The 16,223-nt window shown below is 28.0% G+C and overlaps 1 protein-coding gene across 1 annotated transcript; it reads left to right on the forward strand.

Moving 5' to 3' along the window:
- Positions 1-7,845: 7,845 nt before the first annotated feature.
- On the forward strand, positions 7,846-15,010 carry tobi (target of brain insulin). Its single transcript, XM_015514743.2, has 8 exons — positions 7,846-8,002; positions 9,172-9,273; positions 9,378-9,685; positions 10,087-10,543; positions 11,601-11,859; positions 13,422-13,803; positions 13,937-14,093; positions 14,549-15,010. Exons 1-8 carry the CDS (start codon positions 7,954-7,956, stop codon positions 14,833-14,835), a joined length of 2,001 nt encoding a protein of 666 aa, XP_015370229.1. The 5' UTR covers positions 7,846-7,953; the 3' UTR covers positions 14,836-15,010.
- The last annotated feature ends 1,213 nt before the right edge of the window (positions 15,011-16,223 follow it).

The following is a 16,223-nucleotide window of genomic DNA, read 5'->3' on the forward strand; positions in this document are numbered from 1 at the left end:
TTACTATTATTGGACCGATAAAAAGTTAGAACCTGCTGAAATTTAATGGATTTACTCCAATGTACCACACGTTTTCTCTATTTTATCATAGATGTTCTTATATTTTTATAGGTGATAACTTATGACACTACACAATCACTAAGTATAATATTTACTGAAAATAAAGTTGATTTGATTTTTCAATTCAGATAATTTATCACTCTTAAAACTAAGAATATTACAATGTTAACAGTTTATCATTAGTTTTATTTTTATTTTGTAGGTACCTACTGTGTTTTTATTACATTCATATGTACCTACTACACACTATACGTTATACGTATACCATTCTTCTTCTTCTTTACTAAAGGACATGCCTTCTCGTTGCAAATCTGGTACGCCATATGGTTGTCCTTCATTGCTTAATGTTTGGGAAAATTAATACAGTGGTTTCCCGTTGCCTTCTGTATCGCAATGACATCACTTATAACTAAGTGATGCTATTCAAGTAAAGATGAATCTCTACTTGATGCTAACAATGTTGCTGCCCATTGTTAGATCCATTTTGGTCGCCTTTTACGACGGGCATGGACTGCCGTGGGTGTATTCTGATCCCCCCTCCCCCACAGGGATACGTATACCATTAGGTTATTTATTAACTACTTACGGTACTTGAGCTATTTGATTTAAGTTTAAATAAATAACTTTCTTATGTTTTTTTAATTGATATTCATTTTCACTACTTTACAACAACTTTTGGAAACCTTGTTATAAATATTCCTTTTTTTCAATGGGCAATGATTTATATTTATTTTTTTCCTACTCTCAGTGGCACGTTAAATAGCAGTGAATAAACTTTCATTGCTTTATCATATATTTTATACGTATGACACCCGACGAGCACACTCCCCCCCACGAGTAGACTATTGATTTTAGTACTTGTTGTTAAAACTACTAAATAATTCTAATATATTTTGCATTACATACTTAATTTATACCAAACCTCAATTATATAAGTGCTGAAGCCAGTCACGTTAAAACAATACTCTTACAATTAATATCAGAAGAAAATTTGTATTGCTACCTACTACGACTATTTAATTTTCAATAAGTTTAAAAATGTTATTAGAATAGTTTGTGAAACCTTAACAGTTACGTTTAATACTGCCTAAGTGCCTATTATAAGTGTGAATATTAATATTTATTCCTATTACTTACCATATAATTATAATTATGTACTTAAATTGTGTACGTAAATTCCTATAATACCTACATAGGTAATATTCAATATTTTTGATTTGTGAAGTGAAACAATTAGTACTTGTACTTGGTAGTCCGGAAACATTCAATTGAGATAACGGACGCTATAAAAATATATTTTCAAACCCGATACGGTCCCCGCAAAACTAAGACGATTGTTGGCAACCTTAACCATAGGCGTGCGCAGACTTCAATTTCCGGTCGAGCCTAGCAACAATTAATGTCCCAATACTTGGACAGTGCCCCTATATATGTATATATTTTTTTAAAACACATTAATGTATACTATAATTGTAAATTAAAAACTGAGTAAATAAAATCAAGTTGTACGACGTACAATGTACGTGCACTCAACATTAATAAGCTAATTTCTAGACATATTTTTTTTTAAATAAAATATTATGAAGAAAACACAATACCTAAAAATTAAAAAAAAAAACTTGGTTTAATGAACAAAAAATTGTACATACATAATATAATATTACATATTATATTGTATATATTACAATGTGTTATTAGTTATTACATTCAATATTTTAAGAATTATAAATTAATTCTCCTATTTCCAATAATTTTGAATTCATCAATGACCATGTCAATATTAATACTATAGATGTTAGTTTTTGTTCAGTTAACATTAATAATAAACTATTAAGTCGGTCTTGATGTATAGTACTCCTTAACTTATTTTTTACTATTGTTAATTTAGAAAATACCCGTTCACAGGAACAACTTGTAACTGGTATTACACTGAATAATTTCAGTAGAGTAAAAAATCCATTAAATAATTTTATGTAATTATTTGCTTTCGTATATTCTAGCCATTCATGAATTGATTCATTATTAGTGTTACTATTCGGTTTACCATCGGTAGCGGGTTAAATATTTTAAAAGCTTTATCTCAGATACTAACATCTCTTCGGGGATATTAGCAAATGTTGATAGAATTGAAATAATTTTAGGTTTAAACTCTAGACGAATCATTCCTGCTACAGATTGAACTAATTGTACAGTTAACGAGTTAACTAAGCTAACCAACCAGCTAACTCGCTAGTCATAGACCATAGTACATATTACTTTGCACAGTGTTTTTGTTTAATGAATAAATCAATAAAATCGATTTAATGGTACACAAATATTTGTAATTTTATTTTACTATTACGACAAATAAAATCATCAAGTTGTAATGATCTCCTCGAACATTTTGTTATAATTAAATATTTATATATACATTTGAAATTATGTTATTATTTGCCCCTTAAAAGATTCCGGTCGAGCCGGGGCTCACCCGGCTCGCCCCGTGCGCACGCCTATGACCTTAACTTAGTGACCAGCTCTCTATTTATTTTTATCTTTTCACTAGTTTCTATGATTGCCGACGTACAATTATACATATTACCTGGAGACAAGTATATTATAGGTAGGATTCGGTTGATGTATATGGAATTTTTTTTTGGAAATTTTTAGACGATGCTCTTCAGTTTTCAGGCCACAAATCTGTTTTATTAGCATGTGAATCTGAATAACTAATTTTTATTTTGGATTTTTAGTGTTTATTACTTTTTAAGTCATTTTCCCACATATTGTAAGTCATTTTTAATGATTTCATACTAGTTCAGTTCTTATCGTTTCTTGTCCATTATGTACCATTATGCCGATAACTTAAAACTTGAAAATTACCACAGACTAAGATTAATAGGTACCTATTCGATTTTATCTCGACTGTTACATTTGTCGTTGTTGTATTGTAGTGAATATTATTATACCTACATTTTATTATTTTTTCATAATATTCGATTAGTATCCGATTTTATCTCGCCGATTACAGTCGTCGCGTTGTTGTAGAAAAGTGAATAATATTATACCTACATTTTATTTATCATATAGATTTTTATGGTAAAATAGAGTAAAATTAAAAAAAAAATGTATTTTTATTAATTTAAAACTAATATTTGTAATTTTTTTAGGTCATTTTTAAGGACATTTTTTGCCATTTTTATGTCATATTTACATTTTTTAGGTTATTTTTTACTGTTTTTAAGGTCATCAACTTCCGAGCCCTAATTATAGGTAATAGGCGTGGTTATATTATAATATTGACTTCTAGTGTATGTCCAGACGTACCGGATTTCAAAATTTGTATCACAGCGCTATGCCTCGAAAGATTTTTCAGGATTTTTATATGCTCCAGATATATTATTTTTTTGCTAAAAATTTGATAGTAATTTTTATTACATTTGTGCATTATTTCCAGTTTCATAATTTTCTATCAGTATGAAAAAACAATTTTTATTTTGTACGACGTAAATAATAAAGATTTCAAAATTATAATTGATAGAGAACTAAAATTAAAATATGTATTCGTAAAACTATGATAATTGATAAGCATTTTATTATAATTATTATATATTTTTAATTTTTTTTTTGGTAAATATTAGAGTCCATACAATAGCTGGGTTAGCTAGTAGACGTGATGACGAGAAATTAACTCACAGGAATGATGTTAATTGAAATGAAGCAATAAAAGTCAGTTATTCGAGAATCCAACTTTTATAAAGATAATAATATTATGATAAATAAAATAAATCGAAAATTTTATTACGATCGTGAAACAGTGAAACCGTTGAAAGTCTACTTCTGTAAGAGCCACACTTATCACGCTAATTATTATACTGTATACATCTATAATATCTCAAATTAACAGACATTGAAAATATTTAAATTATTATTAAAATAACTAGCTGAATTACACGTCGTTGCCGGGTTTATTAATATTGTTGTTATCTGGTACGATTAAATATTGTCTAGTTAAATTAAATTCAAATAAGATTGTTTAAAAAAATATCTCATATTATATTAATTGTTTATATTTAGCTGATTTTTATCGTTAATATATTTCTCTATAAACTATATTAGCTGTAACTCCTGTTGGTACCAAAATAACTAAGCTCGAGGCCGTACTGACTCAGGAGCATGCCACATACAATTGGCCTACAACATGCCTTCTTTTATATCGATCCCTGCAAATTTCAAGGTTTGCCTTTGTGACTTGTTTATTGTCATGGCAAAACATACTTTTACAGGGAACTACATTCTTTTGAATTGGAAAGAATAATCTGATGGTATCCTTGGATGTTAGGAATAAGAACTGATTCACCTTTTGCAGATACAGTCATAATAACAGCTTCAATCAAATTATTTTGTAGACCAATAATCCGTAACTTTGGTGGACTAAGATTTCTGTGAAGCATTATCTATTTTTACCAATTTTTAATATTAATAAATGTAGTGAATCCAGGAGGGTTGAGTGAATTGCAGAGAAATTCAACTGGATAATTAACTGAATCATCTACTTTCAGCACTGACTTCACTGATCTGTATTCCATATTTTTTGCTTTGAAAGAGTCCAATAATAGTTTGTTTATGTCTCCTGCTGACGTATCATTTTTTGATGTCGATATGGCCCTCTCACATAACCAGTCCATTGATTTATCTATGATGTTTTCAATTGTGGAATTTTTAAACTTTGTAAAATATAATATTTGATTGTTGAAAATATATCCAATATCCATATTATACTTTTTACTTACCTGATGAATATATTTCAACTGTGTTAGGTTATAAATTAATTATAGAATCAATTATATATTATATTTATAGGTTTCAAGACAACTTTGTGGACACAAAGTTCATAAAAAATGGAAATAAATTACAAAACAATACGATCAAGGCAGTTATGCTATTAATACGTAGATTTATTGTAGTTCTTATCGTGCGATAATTCTCTCGTTAGTACTTAAGTTTTATGTATAGGGCTGAATGAGTGACAGGTGGTTTAGTAATATAGCACTCATAATAAAATCGATCATGTTAAGTTGTATCCGGCACTTACATCTATGCACTTGAAGTGTTTACTGTGTACAATATTTGCCACGAGAACATGTACAATTCGTCATATGGTTTACAGAAATTAATTTTACAGTCACTTAAATTTACACCAATTAGTAAAATTACCTTCAAACTCGCTCATTTTCAAAAGTTATTTTCTAACGTCAATTTATTGTTAGTTATGATTAATATTTATTGTTATATATTTATATTGAAGTTTGCAGTAAGTATATATATATATATGTATACATATATCATGTATAACAGCAGGGGTCAGGAATCTTTTCGTAGAAAAAAGCCATTTAAAAAAAAAAAGTTATTAAACCATGATGTCAAAAGAGCCGCATAGGTTGTTCGGTACAGGTATCAAATAACCTTTCTTTTTGTAGTCATAATTGTAGTATTTTGCATTTTTTTAGTAACATTTATATTTTACGGGTCTCGATATATTGATGCATTTTTCAAAAAGTCACCGATTACATATTATAGAGCCGCAGGTTCCCGAACACTGATATAATATAATGTACATAATAAAATACATACACTATTAATTGAATTACTATAACTTGAAAAATTATTTACAAAAAAGAAGTTGCTTATCGAAAGAGAAGTAAGACTAACACAGTAACACAGTTATACTTGTCTTAATCCAAAGTTATCTAGTTTAGTAGTTTGCGTTTGTAAATATTAATATAATATAAATATAATTACACAACATAACAATATTATTTATAAAGTAAACATGGTTCAATAGTAAGTTAGGTAAGCAAAATATTAAAATTATTATTTAGTACAAGCAATTGATGTTTTGATCGATAAAATAAATTACATAATCGTATAATCATATAACTATTTGAAGCATACTTATGATATTATTATCATACATAATATAACAAATATTATAGATTTGCAATTTTTAAATCATAATTGACTGGTAAGTCACTATTAGAGCTCTCGCTCTCTTTCTCGTGGTTAATGAGAGAATTATCGATATACGTTATGTATACTCCTGATTAATTACTTTGAGTAAACTTCTGTATTCTCCAGTTGATGTTCATTTTTTATCGATATTTATAGAGAAATATACTCCTAAAAAATTGAAAAATTTCAAATGTCTATAGATAGTTAAAAATATGTGAAATATTATACTATATATTAAAAATGGTATCATAAAAACTTGGTGAATATTTAAAGTATTTATGGATATTCATTTTTCAATTTATAAAAACTAAATAAGAAGATCATTAATTGATGATAAAACGTTGATTAATGCATGGATTTAGAATTTAGTCAAATTTAACATCAGATGCTCATAAAAAATATTTCTGGAGTTCCGCTTAACTATTTTTTAACTCTAGTAATACCAACTTAATATAATTAACATAAGAAATAAGCAATTATATTGTTATTAGTTTATTACCAAGCAGTTAAGGTAATTGTAAAATAGAGTTTTTCATTCAACCAAGTAATCAACTTGTTTATTATATCAACTACGAAAATAAAATATATATTTTTTAATATCATATAATATGATTTGTAAAAGATGATTATCGATTTTTTTTTATTCTGAAACAATTGGCCGTCCAGAAACATTTAATTGAGTCAACGGGACGCTATGATAATATAATATTGTTCAAAACTGGTACAGTCCCCGCAAAACTAAGGTATACCTATGGCTACTTGTTGCCAGTCTTAAATATTATCTGGAGACAAGTATATTATAGATGTGGACATGTGGTTATAATATAATGTTGACTACTAGTGTGTGTCCAGACGTGGTTTTTAAAATTTGTAATTGCGCGATCCCCAAAAAACTTTTTTCAGGATTTTTATATGCCCCATATATATATATTTTTCATTATAAATTTGATAAGAGTTTTTATTTCATTCCTGTATTATTTCTAGTTTTGTAATTTTCGATCAGTATATGGAAAAACAATTTTTATTTTGCATGGTCTAAGTAACAAAAAATTACACAGTAAAGAATAAGGATTTCAAAACTACAATTGATGATGAACTAAAATTAAATATATATTCATAAAACTATGACAATTGATAAGCATTTGTTTTTTCATTTTTTCGTTGGTAAATATTAGAATACCTGGTTACTAGATATAAGCTAGTAAACGTGACAACAAGGGAATTATTCACGGGAACAATGTTGATTGAAATGAAGCAATAAAAGTCAGTAATCCATCTGAATGAAGATAATCTGATAAATAAAATAAATAGAACATTTTATGGCTATTATGAAACCGTCGAAAGTCGTCATTAAAACATATAATCGCATAACAAATAGATTGTAGACAAATGAAATTGGGATATGCTTTATATTAGAACGTAGGTATCAAAAGTTTGATCATCATTCAGCTGGTAAGAAGTAGGTATCATTGAATATAAGCAAAAATAGCTGATAACTGGCTATTAATTTTACGTCAAACATAAAAAAAAATGTATAAAATATACAAAAAAGAAACATACTTGATATAAAAATTAATCCAACATCCTTACCAGTTATGTTCTCTTGCAAAAATCCGCAGAAAACCGATTTCGTTCGGAATCGATTAGGTATTAAAAAAATATTGTTTTTATTTAAACATCACACACATTGAGTTTTGTACTGTCCAAATAAAGATTAGTCTGCGTAAACAGAACACTTCATTTTAATTTGTTTTAGTCGGAGTCTTTATCATTACGATGTAAGATATACGTATAAGTTCATAACTCATACGTAGGTCTTATCGAATTCGAGTCATATTAATATATTATATTACAACGATGATATCCGAAAAATAATAAGCAGTGATGTGCTGACTTTCATCACGCATGCATCGTCATAATTTTAACAGAAAAATAAAAATGGCTAACATAATAGGTAATCATGAACGTCTTCTACGAAATAAATAATTTCGAACTTACAATAGTTACGTATAATATACGTAGTATAATAATAACTTATTGTTCATTATTATTATTTTTTACTAACTGCTAACAATCAAAATATATAATTATGAACTATTGAATATTTTTCAAAGTAACGTTTTTAGTTATTTTCTCGTAGCTATCGAAACTATGTGTAAGAGACAGAACTTTTAAGTGTTATTTTTTTTTCATCTTCAATATATATTATATATTATGTAAATCATACTTTAATAATTTAATATAAAACTCGTGTTTTATAGTAAAAGTGTAAAGTAAAATACAGTTTATAATAACACGTATAAACTATAGGTACATAAGTCCCAAGAATAAAATTTAATATGCATAAAATCTCACTCACATAGTATTTTGTTCACGATAAGTATTTTTTTACATAACTATTTTCTAGTTAAATTTAAAAATAATCGTAAGTATTATATTCTATTAGAACTTAGTCCAACTTAACTGTGTTGTGTTATTATAAAAGTAATAATAAAAAATAAAAAATAATAACATTTAAAAATATTATTGTCATATTATATTATTTGAATTATGTTAAGCGCGTCGGAGCCGGTGCAATTTTTGAACAGTAATATATCTTACAGGAAAATTATCATGCTCTCTAGAATAGAATAGCCAGATTTTGGTATATAGGTATATATTTACTTCAAAAAAGAGAAAATTTTATAGGCTGAATGAAAAACTAACTTTCAAAATTATAATTATAAATGTTACAATATGTATTTGAATATTGCACAGTTTTTGTTATTTTTCAACTTTTGGACTTTGATTTGACCTGAAAAAGTTATAATTTTTCAGGTGAAAAAAAAGTATCAAAATTTGACGTATCTATGAAGTTTGAACATTTTTCTGTGAAATCCTTTTTGTTGATATGATCACCATATCAGCCTTCTCTGAATAGATATCGGGTTGAGCAGTAGGTTAATAAAAACGTATTATAATTATTAAGGTATACCTAGTAACTAAAATATGATATATAATTATGTTTAAATGCGAAAAATCGGAAATACCGGCACCGACATCATTACATAAAATATATTAAAACAATAATATGTCATTATTGTCATTAGTCATATTTAATAAACATGAGTGTTTTTTTTCTAGCATTTTGTGTCATCGCATTGACGTTAGTATCGGCGTCTTTGGCATCAGACTTTATTGTTTTATATTCTGAAGACGATAAACAATTAGAAGTGGAATATGGAAGTAATTTCGTTTACTATATTTTTATGCTTTTAAGTTCTAAAATTTAAAATTTTTTAAAATATACATAAATTTATATTTTATCGTCAAATTTGAATACATTTTAGAAAATACATCATTGAAGAATCTGAAGCTAAGCTTCTATGAAGATTGCATCAATAAAGATCCAAGTGTTTGCACCCCAAAATCAGGAAGCAATGCAAGATACTTAAGTTATTTTTCAGAATCAGAAAAACAGGAATGTAAGCATTTTGAACAAATCAGTCAGTCGATGAATGATGTCTTGCAATTTTGTGTCGAATTCGATAACAGTTCTTGGTTTGGTGGCGCCGAAGTAGGTTTACAAGAATGGCCTCTGAATAAACTTAACTGGACAGATAGAGAATATGTGACAAAAGAATCGAACAGCCAAGCAGTGAGTATAGATTATTTTTATTATAATAATCGTAATAAACTACAAAATCAAAAATATCATTCAATTCATGTCATTTGAATTTTGATAAATTTATTTCTGACTATACCTAATATTTAGAATAATTTCTTCAACAGAAATAAATAAAAACTTGAAAATTTTTACAGGAAGTAAATTTTTTAGTTTTTAGCATCATTATATTAACGTAGTCGTTGATTTTTTGTAAATGTCGTCCACATAATTTCAGAAATATTATGTTATTAATTCATAACACAAAAATAACAGTTTTATAGTGTTGAAGAATCTTTGATTTAAAAAATAATTGTTCAGGACACATGATTTATTCATTTTTTCGAATCTCTATGATTTGTTTTGAATTAATAAAATCGTGCTTTGCATTTTAGGTGGTCGAGTCATATTTCTTCAACTCTGACGGATTTTACATACACATTAACGATTCAGTTGCCTTATTCGTAGATATCAATGGCCCAAGACCAGGAAAAATGTGTTTCACCGCTAAAGTTGTTGCTCCTTACAGAAAAGATAGGAATTTCATGCAATTTCGCGTTTGCAAGTTTAGTGATCCACGAAAAGCTCACGAAAACGCCATTGAAGATTTCCTAGGTTCACCCATGTCCATACCCGATCCTTATGTAGTGAAGTACCCAATTTGGTCGACGTGGGCTAGGTATAAGATTGAAGTTAACACATCTTCCGTTTTGAGTTACGCCCAAGAAATAGTCACAAACGGATTTGACAAAGGTACGTTCGAGATAGACGACAAGTGGGAAACTTGCTACGGCAGTGCAACGTTCGATGAAAATCGGTTCAGTAATATTAAAGATACAGTAAATCAATTGAGTAAGTATAAAATATTATGATTGTTGGTATAAAATTAAGTAAATATTATGTCAATTCAGAATTTTTTATACAGTCAAATTTAATAAAATTGTAAATCATAGGCCATCTCAATCAGGGACGTAATTAAAAGGGAATAGGTAATGAGGGGGATAGATCCGCTCAAAACTTTTATTTTACTGTTAACATTTTGTATTTGGTGGGGTATAGGTTACATAGTACACATTTTTAATAAATAAATAATAATAATAAAATGTTTAGTTGTGTTTGTTTTATTTTTATTTTATATTTTTATGTATATAATATATAGCATAGTACTATTGGGGTGTGTGAGGGGCGAAGCCCCTCACGAGTTTGGCCTGTTTCCTCAAAATTGTTGGTGCTTAAGCCCCCCTAATGTTTTTTGGTGATTTGCGCCTATGATCTTCATTAAGTAGCCACTTTATAAACATGTAAATACAATACAATCACATTTTTTTCGGTACCAAAGTGCTTGACTTATTAAGTATGACTAATCTAGATTGTTATTAATCGTTTGTGTTATTATAAAACTCATAAATTAGTATATTACACGAAATTATTACTATAATTATGGCCGCTATAGTTGATTTGAATTTACATACTCGAGAGTTATGTAAAACTTATCTTTAATACTAGTTTATTGACCTAGGTTCGGTAATATTAGTGTAAATCTTCAATAATCGAATTCAACAAACAATTTAAAACAATTTGAAGCACGATATTTTTCTAAAACTATTGATATTATATTATGTATAAATAATATGTTTGCATGTTATATCAAGTATTGAACAAATATCCAGCTTATAAATAAATATATATATACAAAAAATAGTTCTATATATTTTGTTAATTAAACTTTTAACCATCAAAAGTTTGTAAGACTATTCTGGACACGAAAAGATTTTAATGTAGTTTGTGTATTACCCGCATCAGGTTTCATTAAATGATTAATTTATCCTTAAATAAGATAATCGTTATGAACATTAATTAAACCACTTTTTGGTAAAATCAAATTTTATAATTTATTGTTATACAATAGAATCATATGGTTTCAAGACTTCTTTGTGGACACATCCGTTCATAAATCTGGAATGTCCTATTCACGATGAAGCCAAAAATAAGGGATATTTTGTGAATAGTACATCAGGCACAGTGAATTCTATTTGGTGGAATGGAAATGCCTCTTATATAGACTTCACAAATCCCGAAGCAGCGGCATGGTGGTCAAATCGTTTACGTAATTTACTCGCAACATCTGGTATTGATACACTTAAGTTTGATGCAGGAGAAGCCAGTTGGTACGTATTAATCGTGTACAGTATAAACCTCAAGTATTGGGTGGAATATGCAACACCTATTTTTAACACCATATTCGGATAGACCTATTTTTTAAAGTAATTTTCATGTATCAACTATGGCTCTTAGTTTAATATTGACTGAATAAGAAGCCATGCCAATTTTATTAAATAATACATTTTTAAACATTTATAAAATCATTCATAATTAATTCGTATTGATTACTTTTTGAATATTTGTACGTATTTTTTAAATTTAAATGATCTCTAATAATATGAGCATAATGAGCAAGAGCTCCGTTGTGCTGAAAATAGAGAGCAAACCTTGAACAATGTATTTAATTTATTGTGTAATTAAAAAATAACTATTGTTTACTTGTACCAGTTGTACCTAGTCGATTTTTAATAAATAATGTTGAATCCATATTATGTTAGTCTTGTTTATAACATTTCTAAAAAAAAAAATACGAACAAATATTCAAAAAGTAATCAATAAGAATTAATTATAAATGATTTTATAAATGTTTAAAAATGTATTATTTAATAAAATTGGCATGGCTCTTATTCAGTCAATATTGAACTAAGAGCCATAGTTGATACATGAAAATTACTTTAAAAAATAGGTCTATCCGAATATGGTGTTAAAAATAGGCGTTTCTATTTAAAAAAAAGAAGTTTTTACTGCGCATGACCAAATTCCCAAAAATTTTTGAAATGTATTGAAAAATGTGAATTCATATACCACCAGTTTGTAAAAAAAAAATCGATTTATTCCAAACAAATCTGGCCTAGAAATTCAGTGTTCCCTAAATCGGAGAACACACTGTATACATAAAAAAATATTTTAGTATTATTACTAGCCATGGATTTGCCATAGGATGAAATATATTATATAATTTGCATAAAATTCACGATGAAATATTTATATAATTTTCACAACAGGGGAAAAATAATATATATTTAAAAAACATTATATTAAGTAACCAAGTAGCACGTGGTTATTAGCTGGAATTGCATAATTTATTTTGAAAATGCATTGAATTTAATTAACATTAATAAATTAATAATATATATTTATATATTATCAGTTTAAGTATTAAGTATTAGTATAAGAATATTATGACTAAACATAGTTTTCTTAAGTAATTTATACAAGTTAGATGTCGAATTTAGCTTCGTTAAATAAAAATCATTCATTGAAACAAATTCATTAATTTTCTAGATGTCTCAGGTCTTGAGACTCTGGAGTGGGTGTAGGTAATTCGTATACAACATTCAGTAGTTTCTGTTTGACGCTTGTTTTATTCAAAATATGTATTTAATATCACTCCGATTTTATAAAAATAAATGACGTATACTCGTATATTATACAAAGCAGCGTAAAATTTCAATTTTAAATCTTTATACAACATAATTTACCTACAACAAATAATTGAACCTACCATATGAAATATTGTAGTAATAAGTATTCCCTGGGCCTCCACACGATTTTCTCTCAGTGAGGTTCTTTTGATATTAATTTAAATAAAAAATTAAATAAAAATATTTGTTTTCTATTTCCACAGGAGCCATCCACTTCCGGTTTATTACGATGACGATTTGACATACTACCCTGATAACATTGTAAACGCATACCTCAATACAATCAAGGCTTTTGGCGACAGCATAGAGTACAGGGCGTCCAGAAGGAGTCAATCATATGGTTGCTTGTTAAGAATGATCGACCGTGAGTCGCGGTGGAATTACGAATTGGGATTACCAACACTAATCACATCCTTGATACATTTGAATATGATTGGATATCCGTTCGTATTACCGGATATGATCGGTGGTAACGGTTATAACAACTCACCGCCTTCCAAAGAGATGTACATCAGATGGATCCAAGCCGGTGTGTTCATGCCAGTGGTACAATTTTCGTACACTCCTTGGGACTTCGACGTACAGGTACCTAATAACTGTATACTGTGTTTTGATTGGTTTCCTTGAACATCACACACTTATGATAAATAAATAAGTACAATAAGTCGTTTTAAATTAGCTACAATCGGTATTTCATAATATACGTATTATGTTCTAGACATTAGAATTGTGCCGATATTTCATGGCACTCCGCAACAACTATACAGACAAGATTGTGGATTTAATGAAACAAACTGTTGCACACGGTACGCCAGTGAACCCTCCGGTCTGGTGGATCGATCCCACTAACACAGATGCACATGCAATCGACGACCGTAAGAAAATGCTTTTAATAACACTATATTGGTTATTCTATGTTATAATAATTAATGATATACATTCGAAATTATTATCAATGTATTAATGTAATAATTGATATATTATCGTGTAAATAAATGGAAGTTATCGAATATTACCATCTGAAAAGACTGCAAGAAACTTTGCTTATCGATCGCTATTCGTTTTTATCATTCAATAATTTTGACGGAGATTATTACAATAATTATAACCATTATTGATCTCGAATTCATATCACATTGAAACACCATTATGACCCGTGATTTACGTGGTATCTATTCTAGTTTTGTTTGTTGTTTAATTGAAAATTGTATTTTTTAATCCCAATTCTATATATTTGGTTTTAATGAAAAATATCAACCAACATTTGATTTTCCTAAAAAATAGTTATTCGTTAAAAATTAATTGTTTATCTTTATGTGTTTGTTTATAGAATTTCTGTTGGGTGAAAATATATTGGTAGCTCCAGTTCTCGTCGAAGGTGCTACTTCTCGACATATTTACCTACCCAAAGGTATGTGGAGGGACGAAAACCATCCCAAAAGTTCACTCTTATCTGGAAGAACATGGTTGATCGATTATCCAGCCAGCCTTGAAATTCTCCCGTGGTTTACTAGAGTTAGCTCCGAGAATCGACAAGAAACATCCAGTTCGGTTTGTCATATATCGTCTGCTACTTTTATTATCACTTTAGGTTTAATAACGTATTTATTTCGATGAAATTCATCATATATCGTCGAATTGAGCTACCTAAATAACTTGATGTAATGTTATAATTTAATTTTTTTGTATTCGATTGTACAGCCAGTGGCCCTATAACGAAGCTGGAAATTGATTTAATTTATTCAACTGATGTGATATTAATTATAATTATAACTTTAGATGTTTCACTAAACGTTTTATAATTTATAATTATTGGAAAACGAACACGCTTGTGTTTACTGTGTAAAAGAATGCTTTAATAAAAAAAAAAAATTAGTTAGAATATAGAGGCTGCAAAGATTTTGGGATGGATACTACTCAAGAAGGTTATAGAGGGAAAAAAATAAACCCAAAATGTACAGATATTTGAAGTTTATTTTGGATTTTTTTTCCTATATAATATAATAACTAAAGTCTAAAATATAATATAATTTATATCAGTGAATATTTTTTAACATTGTCAAATACGAAGTAGGTAAACTGTTTAATAATATTATTAAGCATAGTTGTTAACTTATGTTCATGTTGCTTGTATATATTTATAACGCGCAAATAAAAAAATAACGTGTTTTATTTGTAACTTTAAACTTTAATACAATTTAAATTTATTATACAGATGGTTTTATATTTCACGTTTAGAAATATCTCAAAACTTCGTTTTATAAAATCTACTCATTTAGCACAATAATTAAATATTTTATATCATTTATAAATTTTACACCATATAATATATTATATAATACATTTCAGTAAACCGGCCTTAGGTCAAAGTTGACTGTTAAAAAAAAATGCTTAACATTAATGTGGTATACAATTAAAATTTTTTTTAGTGAGATTCAACTATAGTATAGCACCTGTGATTAGATTCTAGTACTTGGGATAAACTAGGATGTGCCGTTTTACAACAACATTGGCACATTATATCATATAGTGAGGTATAAGAGAAATGTAGTCCGTAATACATATATAAGTCAATGGTTGAAAAAAAATTGTTGATTTAAAAATATTCTACTCAAACCTGAGTTCATATTCAAAGAAAATGTCATTTGCTGTTGATATTTGTTTATTAATAATTATCATATTTCGTAATTCGAGGTCAACATATATCCATCATGTTTATTGAATAAAATATTACCTACGTTTATCTTTTCATATTTATTGAGTAACGATCTACGAAAATATTTAAATGTCATTACAATATTTTGTAACCGTTTAAAATGTACATGTACCTTTAAATGGACTTAAGACATCTATGTGTGTGTGTGTTTTTTATCATAAAACAAATATTAGTTAGCTATTGCAATAAGTGTATGCAGTATTCGTGAGTGGGGGAAAATTGGTACCGGTTACACGTATACGTATATACTGGAAACGATACGCACACGAGTATACACGTATTGGCTTGT

Source organism: Diuraphis noxia, unplaced genomic scaffold, assembly GCF_037042655.1.
Source record: "Diuraphis noxia isolate RWA-SAM2 unplaced genomic scaffold, SU_Dnox_SAM2 contig0005, whole genome shotgun sequence".
In the NCBI taxonomy this organism is placed as follows: domain Eukaryota; kingdom Metazoa; phylum Arthropoda; class Insecta; order Hemiptera; family Aphididae; genus Diuraphis; species Diuraphis noxia.